Here is a 25,169-nt window from a genome sequence, read left to right as displayed (position 1 = left end):
TGTGCTTTGTTTCCTTAAGACACTTGCATTTGAGGTAAACAATAAACGATGCCAGTGACAGACAAGTGACCAGGCCACAAACTCTTAATTAAGTGCTGCTGCTGGAGGTGTAATAGTGTGCTTTAGGGCCCTGAAACTGTATATAGGTCACTCTAAAGTCTGGTTCTGTTTCACTGAAAACTCACCTGAGAGCCTTGTTTCTGCTTGGACAAGACAATAATGATTGCATAAAATATAGGTAATTAAAAAAAAGTCAGGGTATTTGCAAGCCTTCAGTGAAGTATTGGGAAAATTCTACTCTATAGCAGGTACTCTTTGTAAAGGGCATTACCCCTGACTAAGCTTATCATAGCAAGCAAAACAAACTAGGGGATGGCAAGAGAGCTCAGTAGGAAAGGTGCTTGCTGCCAAGCCTGACCACCTGAATTTGATCCCCGGAACCCACATGGAGCCCACGAGCCCACAAGTTGTTCTTTGACCTCTACAAATGTGCTGTGGTAGAGAGAGAGAGAGAGAGAGAGAGAGAGAGAGAGAGCAATTTAAAGTTAAATAAAATAGAACTGTTATTAGAACCCAAGACACCTGCTCCAATTGAGGCAGTACAAAAGCCAACCTCATCCATGGTGTATGTTACTTCCCAGTCTAGCTGTGGCCAAATGAATGGTTAATATTCCAGAAAACAAAAACTCATGTTTTCATTTGCTCCTCTCCAGATGAGGGTGATAACATGTCATGGGCCCCCTACATTTCACCCAAGACACAACCCCATACTAATGAGTGTGCTTACTCATTAGTTATCAGATGGTCTGTGCAATATTGAGATACAAAAGAAACGATGTAGGGAAGCCCAGCACACAGAGGGCAGGTTAAGGCCCCATAGTACATATTTCCTTAAGTACACATAGGGGAATACATACTAGATTCAGAGTCTAGTGCTATCTGAGGCTTCAGCCATTCATTTTGAAGTCAATGAATGTATACCCTGCAGATAAGAAGGGGCTAGTTAATTATGGAATCCTTTTAAAAGCAAAGAGATGATGTTCCTTAAAGCTCCAGAAGAGAGATTTATCTTTGGAGGAAATATTATTTGACCCATGCCATAAATAAATCATTAGCACAAAAGATCCTGCACAGGGGACTGACAAACTGAAACTGTGTGCTGCAGGCATGTCAACAGGAGGGACAGGCATACAGGTAGCACGGGCTGAGTCACCATTTCAGATGTGCATGAAGACAGAATAACAGTCACTAGTGGGCCCCTCTCCTCCCATCCATCCCTTAGGCAGATTTTCCCCTATGCAATTAATATTTGATCTGTCCACTCAGCTATCATTTCTTGAGTGGTGTAGGAGCACTGCACACTCTAGATCTGATGCTCTACCTGATCTGACATACCAGCCTGCCTGTGGAACACACCTCCTCCGTTGTATGGACACAGATCTGTTCCTGAGGACTCATTTTGACTCACTCTCCTCATTCACTGGACTGTTAGCTTCAGGAAAACATGAATCAGATATACTCTAGCCACCTAATGCAGAGCACAATGCTGGCCCCTCACAATGCTCAAAGTATATTGAGGGGTAGAAGAGAAAAGGCCAGAAAGGACAGACACAGGCCCCATAACGCACACAGAGACACAGAGATTCCTGTGGATGGAGATATGTTAAGGACTGCCAAGGTACTAATATCATACTAGATAGGGGCATTTTAATTACAGTGTGAAGCAAAATTGGAATTTCTTTCTTTATAAATTTTCAAAGGGAGGAAAAAATGTATAAAAGACTAAGCTGTCTCTAAAGAAAAAATGAATATGAAGGAAAATAAGACAGGAAATAGTTTGAAGACACAAAGAACTATGAACTAAGCCTGCCATAGTGAGACCAGACAATAATATATAGTACCTATAGAACCAACAACATGAAATCAAGAAACATTTATAAACAAGGAAAGGCCACCATTTAGTAATATACATTGCATTTTTCTCTTTAAAGGGATGGAATTATTCAACATCTGGCCAAGACAAACCATGGCACATTTCTTCCACTGTTTGAACAGAAAATTTGGTTGAAAGAAAATATTTTTTAAAAAATTCTTCCTTGGCCAGGAATATGCCTCAGTGGTAGGAACACTTGCTCAACAGAAGCCAGGCCCTGGGGTCAATTTCAATCACACACACAAAAAAATACTTAACAATAAAAGTGAATTATAGGATTCCAAACACTGGCCAAAGCCTAGTATTTTAGGATAATTTAGGAAATGCAGAAAGTGTGGGGTCAGAAGGAAGACTTTAGGAGAAGATATGACAATGGTCAGAGGCCCAGGCTCCAGGTCAGTGAGATGTGGCTCAGACCCTGGATCAACCAGGTTCTGGTCTGGTAACCTTGACAACATTGTTAGCTTCTTTGGGTTCAGTTTCCTTAGTCTCACAAAGCAAATCATGTATTCAGGTAAAATCTTTTCCTTCTATCTGGTATACAGCACTCAAAAATATGCTTTTTTTTTTTTTAAATGCTTCCCTGGATCCTAAAGAATATTCATTCACTCAACAGTTACCCTTATCTCCAGTTCTAAAGGCAGAGACCCATTACCTAGAATGGCAGTATCCTTCCATTGCCAGTCAACACCTGATTCAGACTCTCTCCCTGCAACTCCTGAAATAAACACAAACCCAAGCATTCCTACAGTTTACATTTGCCATTCAGGTCAATAAATCCTCCCAGTGGCCACAAAACTTTGGGGCAGTATCTGCTCAATGCCTTTTCTCCTTGGCTTTGATCTAAAAGACAAAATGAAGCCTCTAATTTTCTGGTTTCCTTTTCATATGGAAAATCGTTCAGGATTTCTGAAAGGTTTTCTTGCCCATGTGCTCTGAGCCACTGGAGTACTCCCTACCTTCCTGTACACATGGCCATTTGCTAGAGATGCAGCATGGCAGCCAGCTCCCCCCTCTTCAAACTCCAATGCTAGGTAATTCAGTTTCAGTCAAGGTCATACAAAGCAGACCTTTCATGTTAAAAGGAATGATTCTGCTATCGACACAAGGTTTCCCAGTTCCCTTGCAAAGGATTTATTTCTCCATTCTCTGTACTCATTGACCAGATTCTAAAAGCTTGACACCTACAGAGAGGAAGTGGGTGGCTATTATAGGCACATCCTGTAGGTTGCTCTGAGTACACAGGCCTAGGCTTCCTGTGTCTAACAGGACAGCTGGGACCCAGCTACAAAGTCCATTTATATCTAGCATTCCTCCTCTTCCCTCACAAGTCCTGGGAAGTTACCAGGTTGTCCTTGCACGGGCCCCACTGTGTGAATCAGTGTAATAAATAGGAAACTTTGGCTCTGAGTTCTGATTTTTGTATCACCATTATGCAGCTCAGCACATCTAATACTTCCTTTGGTCATGAACTTATAATAGAAAAAGTAGTAAAGCTCTTCGAATAATCAATCAGTCAATTAATTGATGAACATAAAATAACCTGGACCTGGACTTTAAGCTTCATACCAAGTAACTGCCACTTTCAGAGGCAAAGTTTAGCTCCTAGCCTTTTACTCTGGAATGTATTTAATCACAGAGGAACAAAGGAGACCTATCCTTCCCCAGTCAAAAAAAGAAAAAAAAATGCAAAACTGAACTTTCAGAGAATTAAGCCTCAGAGATCCAATGTGAAACTGGATAGACTACCCCTGTTACTTTTACCAGGAACTCATCAGAAATGCAAATGTCTATGTCAAACCTTCACCTGCACCCACTTAGCTAGCTCTGTGAATAGTCTTCATCTATGCTGTTTGCACTGCTGACCTATCACACAGAATATGAAACAGGTACTTAAAGCAACTACCTGGTAAGCACACTCATCAATGATCTCAACCTGCTTCCAAATGCTGACAGGTACCAGAGTGCTCTATCATGAGTGAAGGATGCTGGGGTACAGAACTAATGACTCACTCTCTGCCCTTGCCTTCTGCTTTCAAAACCTGGAAGCTGATGGCATGCCACCCATCCTTCCGCTGTGCCTCACAGCAGGCTCTCCCCAGCCTTCTTGTCTTTGCTCATACAATTCATCAACAATGGATGGAATATTTCCCTTGGTGATTTCCCCAATCACACTCTTGTTTGCTAGCTAACCCAGGGTATGCTCTTGATTTTAATTTCAGAAACCAGCTACTTCCTGCAAGAAGTCAGAGCTTAGGGGCTATAGGTTCTCATAGCAGTCAGCATATCCACTGTCAGAAACCACACCCTGCCTATGGGCCCTCCAGGTTGCTGTCTTACCCACCCTCTAGCCAGGACTGCTTTGTGTGAGCCTGAGGACTGGTTTATCTCATTCACTGGCCCATGCCCAGCACCTCCAACAATTCCTTATCTAATTGTTCAATCAATCAGTCTTGACTACAAAATAATGAGTGCCCTTTTTACTTTTTACAAAAGCAATGTATAACTACTTTGCTTCATTGTTAACCAACTATTGGACATGAATAAATAGCCATTTACCTGGAAAATAAGTCAATAAACAAAATATCATTTTCTGAGCACTTTCTCAATAGAATTGCTGATCTCAGATGTGAGGGGTTGGGGAGATGAGTGGGATGGGGATGCATGATGTGAAACCCATAATCACAAGTATATGGAGAAAGTTTTGGAAACTTTGCTCTCATGAATAGTTGGCCCCCTCTACACCAGAGCTCCATCTATATTCAAATAGCGGGGAAAGATCAGCATCCCAAGTCAGAGGGGAAAAAAAGACTCAGTCTTAAAATTTCACAGAAACCAAGAGCAAAGAATTCGATCTTTGGAGAACACAAAAGCCCCCACCTTCTTTCACCTTTGCATATACATAAGAATTGAAATTTGTCAACTTGATTGGGGAATAGAGTCCCCAAACTCTTCCCTGAGCCCTCCTTGCTCCAGGAGCAGCAGGTGGCCAGTGTGCCTTCTTTGCAATGCTCATGGGGCTCCAGAATGCCAGCTGATTTCACAAGAAGCTGTGCCTGTCCATGTGGTTTCATTAAGTCACAATGCTGAACTCAAAGCACATTCAAGTTCCAGCCAGTCTGTTTGTAGCCTGATGGATGTCAGCCCTTGCATGCCAACTCTGAGAACACCCAACCCCAGGTGCTGTTGATCCTTAAGAGTGCTGGCATCCTGCTGGCAATCCCAATTTTTCCAAAGGGCAGGCTGAAACCACAGTCACGGGCCTGTCTTCATGAGAGCAAGACCTCATTGGCACCAAGGCCAGGGCAAGTGACCTCTTCAAACATTCTGTCTGGGATTTACAAGAAAACCTTACATAGCCTCATGAGAATCAACTGGGCAAAGATATTATCTCTCTCCTTCATAGTGAAAACTATGCAGATTCAGATGGAGCTAGAGCCCTTACCCATGACCACTGTCACATTCCCTAACTTGTTCCAGAAAGGATTTAAGTCAGCTTACCGAGTGACACGCACAGTGAAATAAAATGCCATCCAATGAATGAGAAAAACAGGAAAGATAAAAATGAAACCAGGTTTGAGATTAATTTTTAAAACCAAAAGCTGTATCCTAAAGTTGGGTACAGTCAATAGAAGTGGGTCACAGACTTGGCCCTTAGTTGTCAGATAAACAATGAAAATAGGAAAAGTGTTGCCTGTGGTTTAAAGTTCCACAAAGTTCTCTCATAAGGGAGAATCTTGGACCCTGTTTGAGAATCTTTACTACTTACTTCACACACAATATCCAATAACATCACTTGCTCAATCTAGCAATAAGACAGATGATAGTACAAAGAGCCGAGGTACCACATAGAAGCTTCCTCCCCAATAAGAGGTCTTTAGGAAAGTAATGATGCTCATGCTACTGTTGAAGAAAACAAAGGATATCAATACCAAAATGGTTAAAATGTAACAAAAATCTGTTTTTTTCACCACACCCAAAATTGTAAGGAAAATAAATCAAGATGTATGATTTCTCTCTTTGGCCTCTGACTTATACAGCCTGATAGGGACAGGTCCAATATCCTTTAAGTTGGGACTTATCTCGTCCATCTTATAGAATTTGTTATCCCTCCTGCACCTTCGCTTCAGTTCAATCCCATCAGCTGAAGTAATTTATGAAGAACACATTGCAGAAATTCTAATCCATTCCAAAGTAATGTCTGTTTTTGTTTTATTTTGTTTTAAGACAAGTATCAGTTTCTGCACAAGATAGGAAGTTCTTCCAGATGGTTCAGAAATGACCGTGTATAATAAAAGAAAAACACTTCTTCAAGTATGCACACCAGAAGGCCCAGGTCATTCAGAAGGCAAGCTCCACACCAAGTGGTTTTATATTTCAGTGAGTGAAATATTAATGATAAACTAGCTTGACAAGCACTCATCTTGTGCCAGGACAGGCGAGGGCCCAATGTACAGAGTGCCAAATGGGACTGTCACCACAAGCCACATGGCAGTGTGATAGATCCTCTCACTGTATCTGCATCCACGTGGGCATCCATCCAACGCTGTTTGAAGTCACCGGCCATTGCATTTACTCATATATAGAGGAACTCAGGGGGTGACTAGCCAGTTTGGTTATAAGAAGAATTTGACACCCTGCCACACCACACTCCCATCATTTTCTTCAAACATCAGCTGTAGCTAATTCCTTTTGGAGGCTTGTCTTCACCACCATGGGGGCTTTGATTGTGTCCTCACCAGCTCTTCTCATGCAGACAGTGCCCACTGATAATCTTATTTGCTTAATTCAAATAATTCAAAGTCAACTGCCTTCATTCCTACCTGTCACATAACCTTGTTTTCCCTATTGTGCTTGTAGGAGCTAAGGATAATCTCATTTCCCATTTTTTAGCTAGGATTTCTTTGAAGAACTTTATGTTTCTTGCTTAGTGCATGGCAGTCAAGCTTACAACAGTAACTGGCACACAGAAGATACTCATCTGAAAGTTGTGGGAGGAAAGCAAAAGAAGTCCTAAGTTCTTCTGGAGCACAAAGCAAAAGTGAGACCTGTGAAAATGGTGTAGTTGGCGAAGGAACCTGGAACATCCCTGGCAACAATCTCCTACAGGGACCGGCAGCAGGTGTCCCTGCCTTCCCAGAATCTCCAGCTCCACAGGAGACTGGAGTCCCTCCTGCTTCTTGGTGCCTCAGGTAACCTACAGTAAAATGAGAAAGTCACTACTTATGCAGGCCTTACTACTATAGATTCACAGGGCTTCCCACCTGCAAATAATGAAAATAAATGAAGTTACACCACACTGCTGCCTGCTTACCAAGAAATAATCAAGCCATTCCCTAAGTAGCCAAGAGAGATGCTACAATATAATTAGTGTTTTGTGTGCCACAACGATGACACACATTCAAATCTGTGTTCAAAAGCCTCTTAATTGCATCCAAAGGTAATTTTCTGAGAAGAAACACGGTAAGGTTCTAGAATGTTTATGCTTATAATAAATTCAAAGCTAAAATTATAAAATCAAATTGAAATTGTACTTAACCTTGGGATGGGAAGGTCAGGTAAAGGATAAACACTCTTGCTTGGCAATGACATTTTCTAGCCAAAGCCTTTGATAACCAGATATGTTAATAATGGGATTTAGAATGGGAGAGTGAAGCCCTGGAGAGTTCCTCCTTCCAGAGGAATAGACATAAGGGCACCATGTTAGACTCCCAGGGAACCAACAGGAAAGATTCTTCCTATGGCCTAAGTGGAGAAGAATGAATGAAAGGCATAAAACACCCCAAGATTTGAAGTAAACATGGGAAAGGGCTCAAAGACATTAACAAAGCAGAAGCAATGTGACTTCATGTGAAGAAAGCCGACAGGAACCAAGGTGGAAGGCCTGCTGGTATACCCAGAGCATGTTTTTGTGCTGGTAAAATAGAGGACTAATTTGAAGTCCTAAACCAACCAAGAAAGGCCATGACAGAAACATCCATGGATGAAAGCATTGCATAAATGCTCATAGGTCAGACTGAATGAGAAAGGAAACAAAGTCCAAGTGACATTAGAGGGAACTGGAAGTTGACTGGATAGTTTTATGTCAACTTGACACAAGCTAGAATAGTTTGAAAGGAGGGAACCTGCATTGAGAAAATGTCTCCATGACATCTGGATATGGAGTATTTTCTTAATGAATGACTGACGGGAAGGACCTAGCCTATTATAGGTGGGGCTGTCCCTGGGCTGGTAGTTCTGAGTTCTGAGAAAGCAGGTTGAACAAGCCATGAGGAACAAGCTAGTAAGCAGCACTCCTCCATGGCCTCTGCATCAGCTGCTGCCTGGAGGATCTCCCTGTTTAAAGTTCCCATCCTGACTTTCTTGATGACAAACAGTGATATGAAAGTGTAAGTCAAATTAACCCTTTCCTCTCAAGTTGCTTTTGTTCACTTTTTTGTTGTTGTTGTTTTTGTTTTTGTTCTTTTGCTTTTTTATCACAGAAACAGAAAGCAAACTAGAATAGAGGCAGAGGTTGGGGAGCATCATGGTCCTTCCAAAGACAGGAAGTATGTGTGATAAATGACCCTGAAGATCAAGGCCTTGAACAAAGGCAACAGAAGTCCCAGCAGAAAGAATGGAGATCCAGAGGGAAGTCATGCTAAGAGAGCAGCCCTTCTAACTGTGGTCCTATGTGAAAAATAAAAGTGTAGAAAATAAAAATCTCAGAGAATCTGGAATCCAGGACTGAGAAAGACAATAGTAATTTAGGTGTGTGTGTGTGTGTGTGTGTGTGAGAGAGAGAGAGAGAGAGAGAGAGAGAGAGAGAGAGAGAGAGAGAGAGAGACAGAGACAGAGACAGAGACAGAGAGAGAAACACCATCAGCAATTCTCAGCCTGAGAGGCAACATTTATAGGGGCCCTGGCTGATATTTGAGAGCTCTACCTCAGCTTAAATCAATGCAACAAACAATCAGAGGGAGATACACCTAACAGACAGAAGCATAGATAAGGGCCAGATTCTGGGTCTGTATTATGTATTTGGTAGTCTAGGCTGGGTGGTGGCGCAGGGGATGGAGGATAGGAATGAATATTTCAGAAAGCCCTAATATCAGAGAAACATTTTGAATTTTTAAGATGGATTTGTAAGACTGAAATTGGTAGTTTGAACAATTGTGTGTCTAGTGCCACCTGGTGTCAACATACCTTACTTAATCCCAGAGTCAGTGTAATAAACTCACTGGGAAAGCTGAGTTAAGGAAAGGAAAGTCAGAAGTATGTAATTTAGCTCAGAACTCCAGCTCCAGTGGCAGCTCTCAACAATCACTGCAAGAGCACCAAAAATGCTCTTCTCTGACATAATGGGAATTGACTTGCTTTTAATTATAGAATACAGTAGGTAGCTTGATAAGATTTTTCACACAAGTATGAAGTCCTTGCTCCTTACATATATACCCCCTTTTGTTTCCAATGAAGAGCTCTTTTCATTTGTTGTGAAAAACAGTATGGGTCATTCAGGCGGTTGCACTTGAAAGGGAGCCACTGGCTACCTCAAGACACCAGTACAGCAATCACACTGTCCTTCACCTTCCATCTTCTCCTGCAATGCCTTGTGCCTTCTATCACGCGGCACCTCACTGTGAAGGGGCATACCTGTGCACATTCTCGTGTTATTCAACTCCTCGCAGTTGTAAAAAGCACTGTATGGAAGGAGAAAGAACATTTCCTAGTCTGGGAATCCCCAGAGGGTTCCCCAACATGAACATGCAAACAAAGCCTGTACATGGGCTTCTCTCAGCTAACCTCCATGTCCTAGAGACCCTACCTATTGTTGTGGGTCCAGTAACTTTCAGAGACTATATTGCTTTGAAGAGACACCATGACCAAGGAGACTTTTTTGTTTGTTTTGCTTTTTGTTGTTTTGGGGTTTTATTTTGGTTTGGTTTTTCTTGTTTGTTTTTTGGTTTTTGTTGTTTGTTTGTGTTTTCTGTTTGTTTTGGGGGGTTGTATTGTTTTTTTTGGGGGGGGGATTTTTTTGGAGACAGGTTTCTCTGTGTAGTACTGGTTGTTTTGGAACTCATCTATCTGCCTCTGACTCCTAAGTGGTATGGTAGGCTTAAAGACCTGCACCACCACTTCCCAGCTACCAAGCCAAAACTCTTATAAAGGAAAACATTTAATGACTTGACAGATTTAGATGACCCCTCCTGGAAGGCATCACCCTACATGTAGAGTGTGGGGGGGGGTGGGATGGGAGGGTGGTCAGGTGGGATGGGAGGGGGATGGAAGGATGGGAGAGAGGGAGAGAGAGAGAGGGAACTGGGATCAATATGTAAAATACGGAAGAAAAAAAAAAAGAAAAGCATTTAATTGGGGCTGGTTTATAATTTCAAAGGTTTAGTCCATTATCATCTTGGCAGCAAGCATGGCAGCATGCAGGCAGACATGGTGCTGGAGAAGGAGCTAAGAGTTCTACCTCTTGATCCATAGGCAGCTAAAGCAACTGTGTGTCACATTGCCTGTTGCTTTAGCAAAGGAGGTAACAAAGCATATCCACACAGTGACCCACTTCCTCAAATAAGGCCACATCTACTCCAACAAAGCCACACCTCCTAACAGTGCGACTATCTATGGAGGCCATTTTTTTTTTCTGGTGTTCCTTTAGCCCATTTCTATTCCTTTATGATACCTGCTGAATCTGAGAAACTTTCTCTCTCAGGTACCCACAGTGGCTATACTAAGTTTGGACCCAGTATGTATAATAGCAACCAAAGAATAAAACACACCAGAACAAAGACAAGGCCAAAATTATCCATACCAACAAGTACTTCAAATAATATAACTCCAGATGCCTAAATCCTGGAATAAAATCACAATATGAACAGCCAAGATAACATGCCTCCTCCAGAAGCCAGAAAGTCTATTGCAATAGGTCCTGAAAAAAAGCAATTTAGCTGATCCCAAGACAAGGACTTCAAAATATCAATTACGAACATGTTCAAGGACCTTTAAGAAGATATGAATAAATTCCTTAATGAAATCTGTGAAAATACAACAAGCATTTGAATGAAATAATGAAAATACTTTAAGACATAAGAGTAGAATTTAACAAAGAAATAGGTTCACCAAACTGAAACAAAATATTTAGGATGTCAAGCAAAAATCTCAGAGATAAGTCTCACCAGCAGGTGAAAAGATATGGAAGACAAGATAGAAGAAATGAATAGGTCAATCAAAAAAAAAAAATGTTAAAGATGAGGAAAAACTGAAACACAACCCTTCCAGAAAATCTAGAACACCATGAAAAGGCCAAACCTACAAATAATAGTTTTAAAGGAAGGAGAAGTTCAAGCCAAAGATACAGAAAGTATTTCTATAAAAATTATAAAAGAAAATGTCTCTAAATATAAAGAAAGAAATACCTATTAAGGTGCATGAAGCATACAAAGCACCAAGTAGAAAAGCCCAGAAAAGAAATTCTCCATGATACGTAGTAATCCTAACACTTAATTTGCAGAACCAAGAGGATATTAAAAGCTACAAGGGGAAAGACCAAATCACATATAAAGTCAGGCCTACGAATAACATCTAAATTCTCAATAGAGACTCCAAAAGCCTGAAGGGCTTGTAAAAATGTTCGACAAGATCTGAGAGACACAGATACAACCCCAGACTACAATACCCAGTAAAACTTTAAATTACAATGAATGAAAAAAGAAAAATATTCTATGATAACAAATATTTAATAAATTTCTGTCCATTAATCAGCTCTGCAGGAGGCACTTGAAGGAAAGCTTCAGTCTGAAGAGACGATTAACTATACTCAAGAAGACATAAGGGATAAATAATCACAAAACAGTTAGTAAAAGGAGATAGATGGTTATACACAAAAACAAAATAATATTAGCAAACACTTAGTAACTCTAAATATTAGTGGCCTCATTCCCCCAATACATAGGCAAAGATTAACAGGTTGATTTAGAAAATAGTATCCATTTTTCTGCTGCATACAAGAAACACACCTCATCATCAAGGATATCTATCACCTCAGAATAAAAAGATAGAAAGGGATATCCCAAGCAAATGGAACCAAGAAAGAAGCAGGAGTAACTATTTTAATACCTGAAAAACTAAACTTCAAAAGGAAACTAATCAGAAGAATTACAGGAGGACACTACATACTAACCAAAAGAAAATCCACCAAGAAAGCATTGTAATTCTAAATATTAATGCCCCAAAACACAGATAGAAAAAAGAAGGAGAAGCACTATTACAGCTATAATCATATATGGATCCTCAATCAGTGATAGTGGATGTTTTCAATACCCCATACTCACCAGTAGGCAGGTTATCTGTACAAAAATCAAACAGATGTTTGATAAATAAATCAAATGGACCTAATGGATATCTAGAGAACACTCCACTCCAAAACTAAAGAATACAGTTTCTTCTCAGGGTTCTTAGGACTTTCTCCAAAATGGACCACATAGTAGGATATGAAGCAAGTCTCAACAGACATAATAAAACTGAAAACACAGACTGAACCCTACATGGATGAAATGTGGATGTCAACAACAATAGAAAAGGCAAAAAGTATACAAATTCATACTCATACAAACTGAACAATTCACTACCAAATGAAATTGTGTGAAGACAGAACAAAAGAAGGATGTTAAAACATTTTTAGAATTGAAAGAAAACAAAACATCATCCCCAAATCCATAAGACACAATGAAGGTGGTTCTAAAGGCAACTCATAGCACTTAAGTGTCTACGTAAAACATCCAGCGTGATCTCATATTAGTAACTTAATGGTACACCTGAAAGCTCCAGAAAAATAGGAATAGTGTCCAAAAGCAGTAGATGGGAAGAAAAATCAAAGATGAAGGCAGGAGAAGCAAATTAATAACAATAGAGATTAAAAGAGAGATACTACAACAGATACTGAGGAAATCCAGAGATTCGTACCAACATACTTTTAAAATCTCTTTCTACCAAACTGGAAAACCTAAAAGAAATGGAGGAGTTTGTTGATACATATGACCTACCAAAATCAAATTAAGATGAAATAAATAATTAAACAGTGTGGGTGCCCATAAAGATGGGTGCATTCTATCTTGGCACAAGGACAGAGAGTTCAAAACTGTCCTCAAGCATAAAACTTATATAGTTGATAAAACTTTTATCCAGTAGCAAGATACAAAATTAATACACAAAAATCAATAGCCTCCCTATATACAAATGACAGTGACAATGAAATTGCAAAAGTAGTACCTTTAAGAATAGCCTTTAAAAAGCATGCTTTAGCCAAGCAAGTGAAAGAATGAGTAAACAAATTAAATAAATAAAACTTTAAGACATTGAAGAAAAAAGTTAAGACAATCCCAAGATGGAAATGCTCAAAGATCAGTAGGATGAATATTTTGAAAATGGCCATTCTACCAAAGTAATCAAAATTCCAACAGATTTTCACACAAATTTCAATGCCCCACTTCAAATGGAAACACACAAGCACACAAAGAGACAGATAGAAGAGAGAGGGATAGAAGAGAGACAAAGACAGGGAGAGATAAAACAACGAGAAAAAAACTGTTGAAAGTATCACTAGCCCAGATTTCAAGAGGTATTACAGAGCTATAGTATGAATATAGCATGATATCAGCATAAAAGCAGCCAATCAATAAAAACAAATTGAAGTACACACCCAAGGTTTGACAAGGCAGTACCTTCAATAATAGTGTGGCTTAAACTGTAGATCTGTTTGCAGAAGAATGAAAATATAGTCATATTATCAATGAAAATATAGTCATATGTATCATGCCACATAATAATCACCTCCAGATGGATTAAAGACCTGAACATAAAACCCAGATACCCTGAATCTGATAGAAAAAGCATGGAATAGGCTTGAAATCATTGGTACAGGAAAGGACTTTCTGAACAGGTATGGGCATTAAGATCAACAATAAATGAAACCTCTTGGAAAGCTTCTGCATGGCAAAGAATATCATCATTACAGTAAAGTATGAGCCTACAGAATGGGAAATCCATTTATCAATTATACATCTAATAGTGGGTTAGTATCTAGAAGATATGATGCACTAAAAAGAAACTGAAGATTAAGAAAACAAATAATTCAAATTAAAATGGGGTACAGAGCAAAACAGAGAATTCTCAAAAGACTAAACACAAATGACTTACAAAAATCACTTACAAGAAATGTTCAACATCCTTAGCCACCAGGGAAATGCAAATTAAAATACTTAGAGATTTCAACTTACCCTAGCCAGAATGGCACATTCTGATCAGGATGCAGGGAAAGTGGTACACTTACTCATTCTTGACAGGAGTACAAACCAGTATAGCCACTATGGAAATTAGTGTGTGGTTCCTCAGAAAACTGGACAGCAGTTACTTCAATATCTAGCCAGACCACTCTTGGCCAAATACCCAGTGGACTCTACATGCTACTATAGAGACACTTGCTCATCCGTGTTTGTTGCTGCCTTATTCATAACAGTCAGAAACTTGCAACAGTCCATCACCTGATGAGTGGATGGATGGATGGATGAATAATGAAAATGTGGTACATTTACACAATAGAATACAACTCAGCAGTGAAGAAAACTGAAATTCACTGATAAATGGATGGAGTTAGAAACAGTCATCTTGAATAAGGTAATTTAGACCCCCAATGACAAATATGCAATGTGCTCTCTTATATGTGGATGCTAGCTTTTAGTTTTTGATATGTGTGCTACCATCAAAGTAATCAGAGGTTGATTACATAGTAAAGGACTAGGAGGAAGAAAGGTATCTACCAACAGGAAATAGAATATGATGTTACGGAAAGATAAAGAGTAACAGGAATCAGAGGATTAAAGGAATCAGAGGGTAAAGTAGGGAATATGTGTAGGGGAATCAAACACTTAAGGCCTCTAGAAAAACTATGGAAACCTACTAGTGTAGAAGCTTCCTAAACTACATATATATATATATATATATATATATATATATATATATATATATATATAAAATCTAATACTACCAAGTAAAACTTCCAGTGCCAGGAATGCTTTACATATTGTTGAGTCATTGGCCAAAGGGGTCAAACATTTTAGGCTGCTTGCCTAGGCTATTGGTTGTTCTTCACACCTAATGGTAAGGCCCTCAGTTCTGTGTAAAACACTTACCTATGCAATTGCACATGGGTAAGTCCATCTGGTGTCCAACTAGTAGCTTCACCCAACTAACTACCATACATGGGGCTGGAAAAAATTCTGTATACTACTAGAGGAGAAAGGCAATCATCCATATTACCCAGCTACAAACAACATAACCTACAACAGCAACTTATATCTGACTCTGATGAAATGCCAAAGAATCTGAGACTAGAAAGGTCATGGGCCTACTATTCTTCACTTAAAGGAGCACAGCAACAAAATGACTCCTGATGTCATACTGCTCTGTGGTGGTTTGAATGAGAATGGCCTCCATAGACTCATATTTGCAAGCTTAGTTCACAGTTAATGAACTTTTTGGGAAGTAGTAGAATTAGGAAATGTGGCCTTGTTGGAAAAAAATATATATTACTAGGGATAGACTTTGAAAATTTAAAAAGCCCATACAAGATCCAGTGTCACTTTCTACCTGCCACCTGAGGATCAGGATGTAGCTCTCAGCTACTGCTCCAGCGTCATGCCTATCTTCATGTTATCATGGCCTCCACCATAATGATAATGGATAAACCCTCTAAAACTGTAAGCAAGCTCCCAATTAAATGCTTTATTTTATGAGTTGACTTGGTCATGATGTCTCTTCACAGCAATAGAAGAGTGACAAGGACATCCTGTGCCCATGATCAGTGCCTCACTCAGCTCTTATCAGGGAAGTGTCTTCTTGTAATAGTTGGAAATTAACAGAGACCCACAAGAGGACAATATACAAAGAGTGAGAGACTTTGAAAATTCAGTACCAAATGGGATGACTTCATCAATCCCACCCTAACCTCAATAATCAGGGATCTGTGCAAAAGAAGAGGTAAAAAGATAGTTAAAGGCCAATGACTAGTTCCCGGGAGGCAAGGTCTTCAAGACACAATAGGACTGAGGCACACATGAACTCAGAGATTGTGGCAGCATGCACAAAACCTGAATAAGTTCAAGCCAGACAAAATTCTAGCACTGAAAAGTGGAAGTAGATACAGATTCCCACCCACAATCAGTTAGCTATTTGTAAATGATACCTTCTGGGGAAGGAAATATCTGTTATCCTCAATGGAGTGTCATTGGGTATATCAACCACACTCCAGAGAGGGTCATGCACCCAGGAGTCATTGGCCAACACAGAAAACACCATTGTTTTAGTTGAGTGTGTTTGACATTTTAAAAATCTATTTTTTGCTTATTTTGAGAAAGAAAGCATAAAGTTGGATGGGTATGGGGGTGAAAATGATCTGGGAAGAGTGTGGGGAAAGAAACGTGATGAAATATATTCTATTTTGTAAAGGCTTGTGCCCTTGGAACCATGTCCCAATAAGGATAATGCAGGTAAGCCGTGGCCTCTAAATGTCTGGGTTCCACTGTACTTCACCTCAAAATCTTGACATCTCTATACTGCTGGAATGTGATGTACCCTGACTTCAGAATCCTGTACACAACACTAGATGGTGTTGTCTTTCCTCAGATTTGCCCATACTGTGTGGCAACTTATGTCCTGACCTCTGCCCCAAGGTTGCTTCAGCTGGGTCTCTCTGGAGAGGAGCTGACACTGGCTGCTGATTCATGAAGAGCAGCTGTGAGAAACAGAGGTGCCTATGCCTCTTGGGCTTCTCAGTTGGCAACTGGGGCCCAAAGGGAAGCAGCATGTGACTGTGGGATATATGAAGGGACAAGACACAAGCTAGCTGCCTCACCACTTTCCACAGACAGGCCTATGTGTGAAGCCAAATACAATACAGATTAGCTGTCACCTCACTGAACTCTACAAGCCCTCAAACTACAAGAATGGTTCAAATCACCCTAGTAAAGAATAATGCAAAACATTATTACATGTGATTATTATTTAAGAAAAATACAAGTAGGAAAGTTAAAACTTAAGACACATGTCCACACTCTCAGAATTTTTACATAATTTGATACTAATCATTTTGTGCCCAAACATATTCTACTGGCTATTTAAAGAAATCTTCTGTGATTACAAGGGATTTGATCATATCTCAAAATTCTACATCAAACTGTCCCAGAAGACAAACTGATGTGTGAATAAAAACAAAAATTAGCAAAATCTTAAGTTTCCTAAAGGATGAAAAGTAATCAAGCATTGAGTGATACGTATTTATCTTTTATTCTTCTATAAAGTGTTAATTTTTAAATGTTTGGACAATGGACAATTTATTAGCAATGATACTGAATTAGGTAAAAGACCAAAATGAAATAGTTTATAAATCCTATTTTCAAAAGTAACTAATTCAGAGAAATAAAATTTATTTTGATCTTATAGAAAAAAGTTACCACATATAGAATTGCTTTGGGAAAAGTGTCATGAACTTAGGGACACACAAAAAAGGAAACACTGTGAGAAATACATGTCACCTTGTCACAAACACACAGACTTCTGTGTGTGCATGCCCATGCACATGTATGTACCTATGAGTGTGCCTGGTGTGTGTGTGTGTGTGTGTGTGTGTGTGTGTGTGTGTGTGTGTGTGTGTAAGAAGGACAGAAACAAAACTGTCTTCTTCATCAATAAAGGATAGATACTTCTTTGAAGGATGAAAAAATAAAACTACAACATAATTTATGCCAGTGGTATCTCTGATATCAAGGCAACAGTCCCTCATCCTATAAGAACTCAATAAATATATCACAGCCATGATTCTGAGTACCTACTAGGGAAGATTGCAGAAATTCCATCTATGCTTTCACAGACACTAGGCAACCGCGGCAGCCATGGAAGGCTAGCTGATTGCTGCTTTTATCTCCCTTCTACAACAAAAGTCACTGAACAACAATGGGCCACTGGGTCATGTGGTCTTGACTACCACTTCCTTTAATGTCATGAAAGAGAAACAATTTATTTTCAAATGGTTCATTTTCAAATTATCCAAGGTTTTGCCAGCAAGAACCTAAATAGTCCTGTCTCTGTGATGAGATCAGAGATTGCCAGCAATTACAGAGTTAAAGAACTGACTGGGCTCAGGAAGGTCCCCATGGAAAATCAGAAACATAGGATGGGGACACATGTCTGCCACATGCCTCACCATACTGCCGCGTGGCTTCACTCCTCAGAACAATAGTCTTGCCAGTGCTAGATGAGGCATGTGGAGCTCTGTTGGCTTCCCAGTGGTTACATCTGGAAAGTGACAGCCTTCTGACTGGCCCCAGCTTGTTGTCACCGAGTAGCTAATGCTCAGTCCCCTGCTTCAGAAAGTGTCCTCTCCCCCCACCCCAAACCCTGCAATTGGGCACCTCTAGAGCACTGTGGAACGATTACCTGTCTGCTTGGGGCTTCATTTCTGTTCTTCTTCAAAAAGAGTAGGAAAACTCAGGATCTCCCCAATACTTCTCCTCTCTCTTCAGTGTGAGAGAGGACACAACCTCCTGCTGTGGAGTCAGAGTGGTGTCAGGGAATGTGGCTGGCAGGACTGTCTAGATTTCTCCCCCAACATGTTTCTGTCATTTCCAGAGAAGAGAAGAAGACAGACCCAAGACCACTCTATACCATACCATGCCATTGACAGTTGAACTCAAGCCAATCCCCTACCACACCCCACCTTATTCTGCATGTTCAAAGGACTCAAGAGCATGCCTGACTTTGCTCTGACTCACCACATCAAGCCTGACACAAACACTATGTACCGTGCTGCTATAACTGCTGCAGACCCTTTTAAAGGACAGAAGGGGGCAGCCACCTGATTATTGAAGGAGTCAATTCCTTCTGGTTTTGTGCATTGAACTGGTTCTTGGGACATGTGCCAAAGCCAAGTTATTCTCCTGCCGAACTCAAAGAAGTTAGCACTAATTAAATCTGCAGAGGCAAAAGACATGGCAATTTTGGGAGGAAAAAAATCTCCACATCCCTGCTCTCTGGTTTTTGTTTTCAGTGAAATCCTTTGAAGAGATGGGCAGATGAAGGCAAAGAATGGTACAGCCAGTCCATACTATTTTCAGCAAAGAGTACAATCTATGCCTTCAACTAGAGTGGGAGCGCTTCCAAAGGAGGCTCTTTTCATGTCTGTCTTCTAATTGATAGTAGAGGAAATGGCAGCAGTCAACAGGTCCATCACCTCCAGCTCTTTGGTTCCAAACCTCAATAAATATGAATAGGAGTTCTTATTGTCCCAACTCCACAGATAGATGAAGCAAGGCTTGTAGAGGAAGGTTAGACAGCCTGGCAGTCCTTAAAGCTGGGAGTCCACAATAAAGATCAGCGTAATTACTATGTTCTCCTAAATCCCACAAGACAAGATTCCAAATAAAGTCTGGGTCATCCAGGTGGTGAACTCATCCACAATCTCCAATTAGGACTCAGTAGAAAAGGAGTGGAGCCAATCTCGGGGGCAGAACAAGGGGGAAACATAAGGGAATTCAGAGGATTCAAATTATAACAGGAGAATGGCTGAAAGAGCTGAATATATGACTAAAGCCAAATGGTTTGGCAGATACAGCCATGCTTGGGGATCTGTGATGACAGGGACAGTCTTTTTCCATCCTACTTTGAGCTGTCTTTATAGAACTTTATCTTTTATGTCCAAAGATCAAATTAAAATAAAAAGATCACATTTAATGAGAGCTAAGGGAAATAAAGTGGTGGCAATTAAAGAGTAAAAATAACCCCTCTGTGGTTGCAGACCACAGGAGTTCACTAGTTTTAAGAGCCACAGGCAAATCACTTAAACAAGGCCTTTTGGGCTGCATTCCTCTCATGTTTCCTCCCACACCCACGGCGGTTAAAGTTATAGGCAGCCTTGGCTCTTGAACTCCTGGAATTGTGTAGTAACCAGGAGTGCAACAGGCCAAACTCATCAACTTACAAACCCAACATTGTTACAAGGAAGTCAAAGGCAAGACCCTCTGTAGTGCATCTCTGGGTGTGACCCAGAGTTAACATGGTAGAAAAGACAGAATCCCTCATCTTAATGAGATCCTTTCCTTTCTCCCACCTCAAACCTATTTTCTCCTGTCCTCTGACTCGGGACATGCAGTGTCATAGTTGATCTATGTCCAGGGAATTTTCACTCAGCTCCTCAGTTTTCCATGGCAGATTGGATCTGGACTAGACCACGAAGTACATGTGAACTGTTTCTCAGACCTAGGATAATCCTGTTCCCTCAAACATAAAACAAAAGCCAGGTTGATGTGAGATTCCATTTCAGTTAGTGCCTGTCCCCAACAGGCATGCTGTCAGGCAGTCGTCAATCTTCAGATGAGGCTAATTACAGAAAAACTTCTATAACTCAGAGACAGCATTCTAGAATACCTGTAGACACACAAACAAAATTGCCCAGAGAAGACAAGCCTGGAAAACTTCATAAAAAATGACCAATTCTGGACAAGATGAGTTACTGAGCAAAAAGAGGTAGGGGGCTGGAGAGATGGCTCGGATATTAAGAGCACTGGTTACTCTTCCAAAGAGTGTGCTTTCAATTCCCAGCAACCACATGGTGGTTCGCAACAATCTGTAATGAGATCTGGCACCCTCTTCTGGCCTGTAGGCATACATGCAGGCAGAACACTGTATATATAATAAAAAGAAGAAGGAGAAGGAGAAGAAGGAGAAGAAGGAGAAGGAGGAGGAGGAGGAGGAGGAGGAGAAGAAGAAGAAGAAGAAGAAGAAGAAGAGGGGATAATGATGATTACCCTACAATTCTACAATTTAAAGCATTACACTACAGCCAATAGAGGACTAATAGCCAAAATACATAAATAACCTAAATATCAACAAACCAAACAATCTAACAAAAACAAAACAAACAAACAAACAAAAAAGAGGGGGGAGGGTTATAGACCAAAACATAGAATTACCAATAGAACAATCTCAAATAGATGAGAAGCATTTAAATGTTCACTATCCTTAGCCATCATGTAAATGCAAATCAAAACCACTTTGAGATTTCATTTTCTATTTGTCAGAATGACTAAGATCAGTAACACAAGTGACAACTCATACTGGCCAGGATATGGAGCAAGGGGAACATCCTCCATTGCTGGTGGGATTGCAAATCTGTACAGCCACTGTGGAAATCAATAGGGCAGTCCCTCAGAAAATAGGAATTCAATCTACCTAATGACCCAGCTGTACCACTCTTGGATATATATATATCCCAACGACACTCCATCCTACAACAAGGACACTTGCTCAACTATGTTCATAGTGGCTTTTTTGTAATAGCTAGAAACTGGAAGAAAACTAGATGTTCCTTAACTGAAGAAACATGGTACATTTACATGAAGGAATATTACTCAGTTTAAAAACTGACATCATGAAACTTGTAGGCAAATGGATGGAACTAGAAAAAAAATCATCCTGAGTGAGGCAACCCAGCCCCAAAAAGACAAACATGATATATGCTCCCTTTTAAGTGGATATTAGCTGTTAAAGGATAACCATGCTACAATCCATAGACCCAGAGAGGCTAAGTAACAAAGAGACTTTGGAAGGATACATGGACCTTCCTGGGAAGGAGCCTGGAAGCAGGTGGGGATGAGAACTGGAGGGATCATGTATAGGAGGAAGTGATAGAGGGAGAAAGTATGGGGAGAGACAACTGGAATGGAGGGGGTGGGGAACCTAGTGCTGTGGAAACTTCCTGGAATCTAGAAGGGTGACCCTAGCAAGGACTCCTAGTAGTGGAGGATATGGAGCCTAAACTGACCATTTCCTGTAACCAAGCAAGGCTTCCAGAGGTGGGACTGGTATACCAATCCAGTCACATATCTTAGACCTACAACCTGTCCTGTCTGTGGGATGTGCTGGGGCAATGATGGCCTAGAGCTTGTAAACAAAAAATGATTGGTCTAATTTGAGGCTCAAGCCAAAAGAGGGGCCCCATACCCAACACTGCCTGGAAGGGCAGGAACCATAAGCTGGATAGCCCAGAGACCTAGGGTAGACCAACATAACTGCTCTCCCCAAAACAGTTAAATGATTCCTAATTACTCTGCTATACTCATAGATCAGTGCCTGGCCTAATTGTTATCAGAGAGGCTTCCTCCAGCAGCTAATGGAAACAGATGCAGAGGAACTAAACATTTACCCACATTAGGCAGCAGCAGGAGTCTGCAGAAGAGGGGGAAGAGGGATTGTAGGAGTCAATGTGTAGAGGACACCACAAAAACACAGCCCACAGAATCAATTGAACATAGCTTGTAGGAGGTCACAGAGACTGAAGCAACAATCATGGAGCTGCTTGAGTCTGCCCTAGGTCCTCTGCACATACGGTGTGGTGTGGTTGTTAGCTTGGAACTCCTATGTGAATGAGGTGTCTCTGACTGCTTTTGCCTGTTCTTGGGACCTTTTTCTTACTGCTGGGTTTCCTCATCGAGCCTTGATATGAGGGTTTTTGTTTTTTTACCTAGTCTTACTGCATCTTGTTATGACATATGAGGTTGATATCCCTGGGAGGTCTACTCTTTTCTGAAGGGAAACAGGAAAGCAGTGGATCTGGGGGAGAGGAGAGGTGGGAATAATGGAAGGAGCAGAGGGAGGGAAAACTTCAGTCAAGAAGCATTGTATGAGAGAAGAATAAATAAAAGAAAAACAAAAAGACATGATTCCCTTGGTTCCAAGGTCAAGCATGCTCTCAGTTTATGATCCAAACCTGTCCATCAGCACATTGGACTTACCTGTAGAACGTGGTATAGTCCACTGTTGAGTGGCAGGTCTGAAACTCCCAGGACTTGAGTTTCTGGCATTCTCGATGGGCTCGCAGCTTCACCTTCACTGTGCCTTGACATAGCTCAGGCACTGGTTTTCTCTGTGGTCTGTTACAGAATCCATTGGACTCCACCCTCCATGACTCAGCAAAGTCATCCACATCAAACTTGAAGTTTCCATCGCCACCAATCAAGTCATCACGTTTATGACCATTGTAGTTGCCACAAAGACCACAGAGCTTGCCCTTGAGATGAGGGGCAGCCATGACCTCCACAAAACTGTCTCCATCCCAGGATATCTCCAAACCTAGAGGACAAGAAGACAGGAGGGTCACCCACCCTGGAACATCCCTATAATTCCCAAATGTGTGCATCTTTATCCAGTTCATATGCAATCAGCCTTCAGGGAGCAACCCTAGCTATTATCCAGACCTTAATTGCATTTTAATCTCACCACATTCAGTCTTACATAAATGAAAGAAATTATTCCATTTAAGGAGCTCAGGATTTATCAACTGTATAAAGGTTCCCTTTGTAATATCTTCTGTACTTGGAGTCTACCTTCATGGAAAGTTACTGTCACCATAGTAATCTAGAGTATATTAATTTTAAATTTTCCTAAAATAGTTGTGTTTTTTTCAAATTCTATCTTTGCTTCTGTGAAGATGACTATAATATGGAAATGCAAAGAATAAGCATTGTACCCCTAATATGTTTTTCATCTCTTTATCCAAATACTCTATATAATTATTTTTTTAACTACTAAAGGAAATTTTCTGAACTGTCTGCTATAATGAGTGTCTATATATTCTTCAGAAGATGACACTAGAATCCATGAAAACGGTCACTCCCTGCCATTTGTAGTGACTCCCTAGACAGAGACCACTGACAGACATTTTCTAGAGGGGAATGCTTAAGAGCCCATCCTTGGGATGCACACAAGCTTCAATATCTTAGAATGTACTGGAGAATACTAGGGCATGAGAAAAATTTCCTCTTGTGTATCTACCATCAGACCATCACTTCTTTCCTTGTTCACAAAAATAAATAAATAAATAGATAGATAGATAGATAGATAAATAAATAAATAATCTACAGTCTTTGCTCCAGAGCAGAGAATACCCTTCTTGTTTTGTTGAACTGTTTGAAGTCTTGTATGAAAATATGGAATTTTGAGGAATATCTCTAGGCAATGACACCTCTGAGTGATGAACTTTGTGGCTATGAACTTCAGGCTATATTATATCGGCATGGTAGAGATAAGTCTGATTAGACAGTGAAGAAGAAACCTCCTCCAATCCATCTGATATTGTATGTGAAGATATTACCCTCAAGAGGAAGAAGTCCATGTTGAACGCCTTGAAGGTTCAGCAGAAAGGAATGACTTTTTCTGCTTTATCCTTTTAAGTGCACATTGCCAGCGTTTCACCTCACTAATCTCTGGCAGGGCCTGAGCCCCTGAGATGACTGCTGAAGGAACCTCATAGCGTGGACTCAAGAGAGCCCCAACAACACATTTATGTGGACGTCTGTTCTGGGCATCTTCATTACTGATGCTGTCTGTTACAAGCAGCAATCTGAGGGCAAGCCTTCTGAAAGGAGAGTCCCTGCTCCCTCCTGATTCTCTCCTGCATAGGCTCTTGGGCTCCTAATAAAAATCATCTTTCATTGTGTGCTGCTTGTGCTGAGCCTCTGGAAAGAGGAAACGTGACTTTCCTCTGAAATCCATCATCTTTGTTCCTGAATTACCAACCAACTAGGCAGAGGAGCAAATGCTCAGAGTTTGGAGATGAGATGAGGATGGCTCTGAGGGAGGGAGGGAGGGAGGGAGGGAGGGAGGGAGGGAGGGAGGGAGGGAGGGAGGGAGGGAGGGAGGGAGGGAGGGAGGGAAGGAGGGAGGGACAGAGGAAGAAAAAGGAAGAAAGTTAGCTAGGTAGATAGTGTGAAAGAGAATTGGTCTTGTTGGGATAAGAAATTTCCAAAAGGCAATGTCTTCAGGACAAGGAGACATGAGAAAGACACAAAGAGAATAGATTCTAAACCAGAAATTCCTAGGTTTGAACATGTCCACAGCAGGAGAAAGTCTAGCCAAATGGCTTTCCCATGAGAAAGCCACACAGATGCCACAAGGTATAGTTACTTTTTGGAGAGCTATTGGTAAAATAAACCAGTGGTCCAAAACTGAGGCTCTTGAGGAAAAACCAAAACAAACAAACAAACAAGAAAAACTTTGGAAACCACTCTGCACTAAGTGGAAGTAATAGAACATTTTCAATCCAAGACAAATGGAAAAGCAATTTAACAAAGAGATCTGGAAAAGGAAGAATAGAGGACAGCCACAGGAAAGGTGTCTCAGAAGAAATTCGGTGAAGAGGGGCAGT

General features: G+C 40.7%; 1 protein-coding gene across 2 annotated transcripts in view; it reads right to left on the bottom strand.

Annotated features, from left to right (window-relative positions):
• Positions 1-25,169, bottom strand: part of Bmper (BMP binding endothelial regulator) — a 267,199-nt gene that overhangs the window by 73,813 nt on the left and 168,217 nt on the right. For both annotated transcript variants that reach the window (XR_007835287.1, XM_051196995.1), the window contains exon 13: positions 22,759-23,095. Coding sequence is in view for 1 of the 2 variants with exons in the window: in XM_051196995.1 (XP_051052952.1) it covers positions 22,759-23,095 (337 nt within the window). In the remaining variant the exon portion in view is untranslated. The remainder of the gene's footprint in view (positions 1-22,758; positions 23,096-25,169) is intronic.

Source organism: Phodopus roborovskii, unplaced genomic scaffold (assembly GCF_943737965.1).
Source record: "Phodopus roborovskii unplaced genomic scaffold, PHOROB, whole genome shotgun sequence".
Taxonomy (NCBI): Eukaryota; Metazoa; Chordata; class Mammalia; order Rodentia; family Cricetidae; genus Phodopus; species Phodopus roborovskii.
Note: the sequence above shows the minus strand (reverse complement) of the source record. Positions and strands in the feature narration are given on the sequence as shown.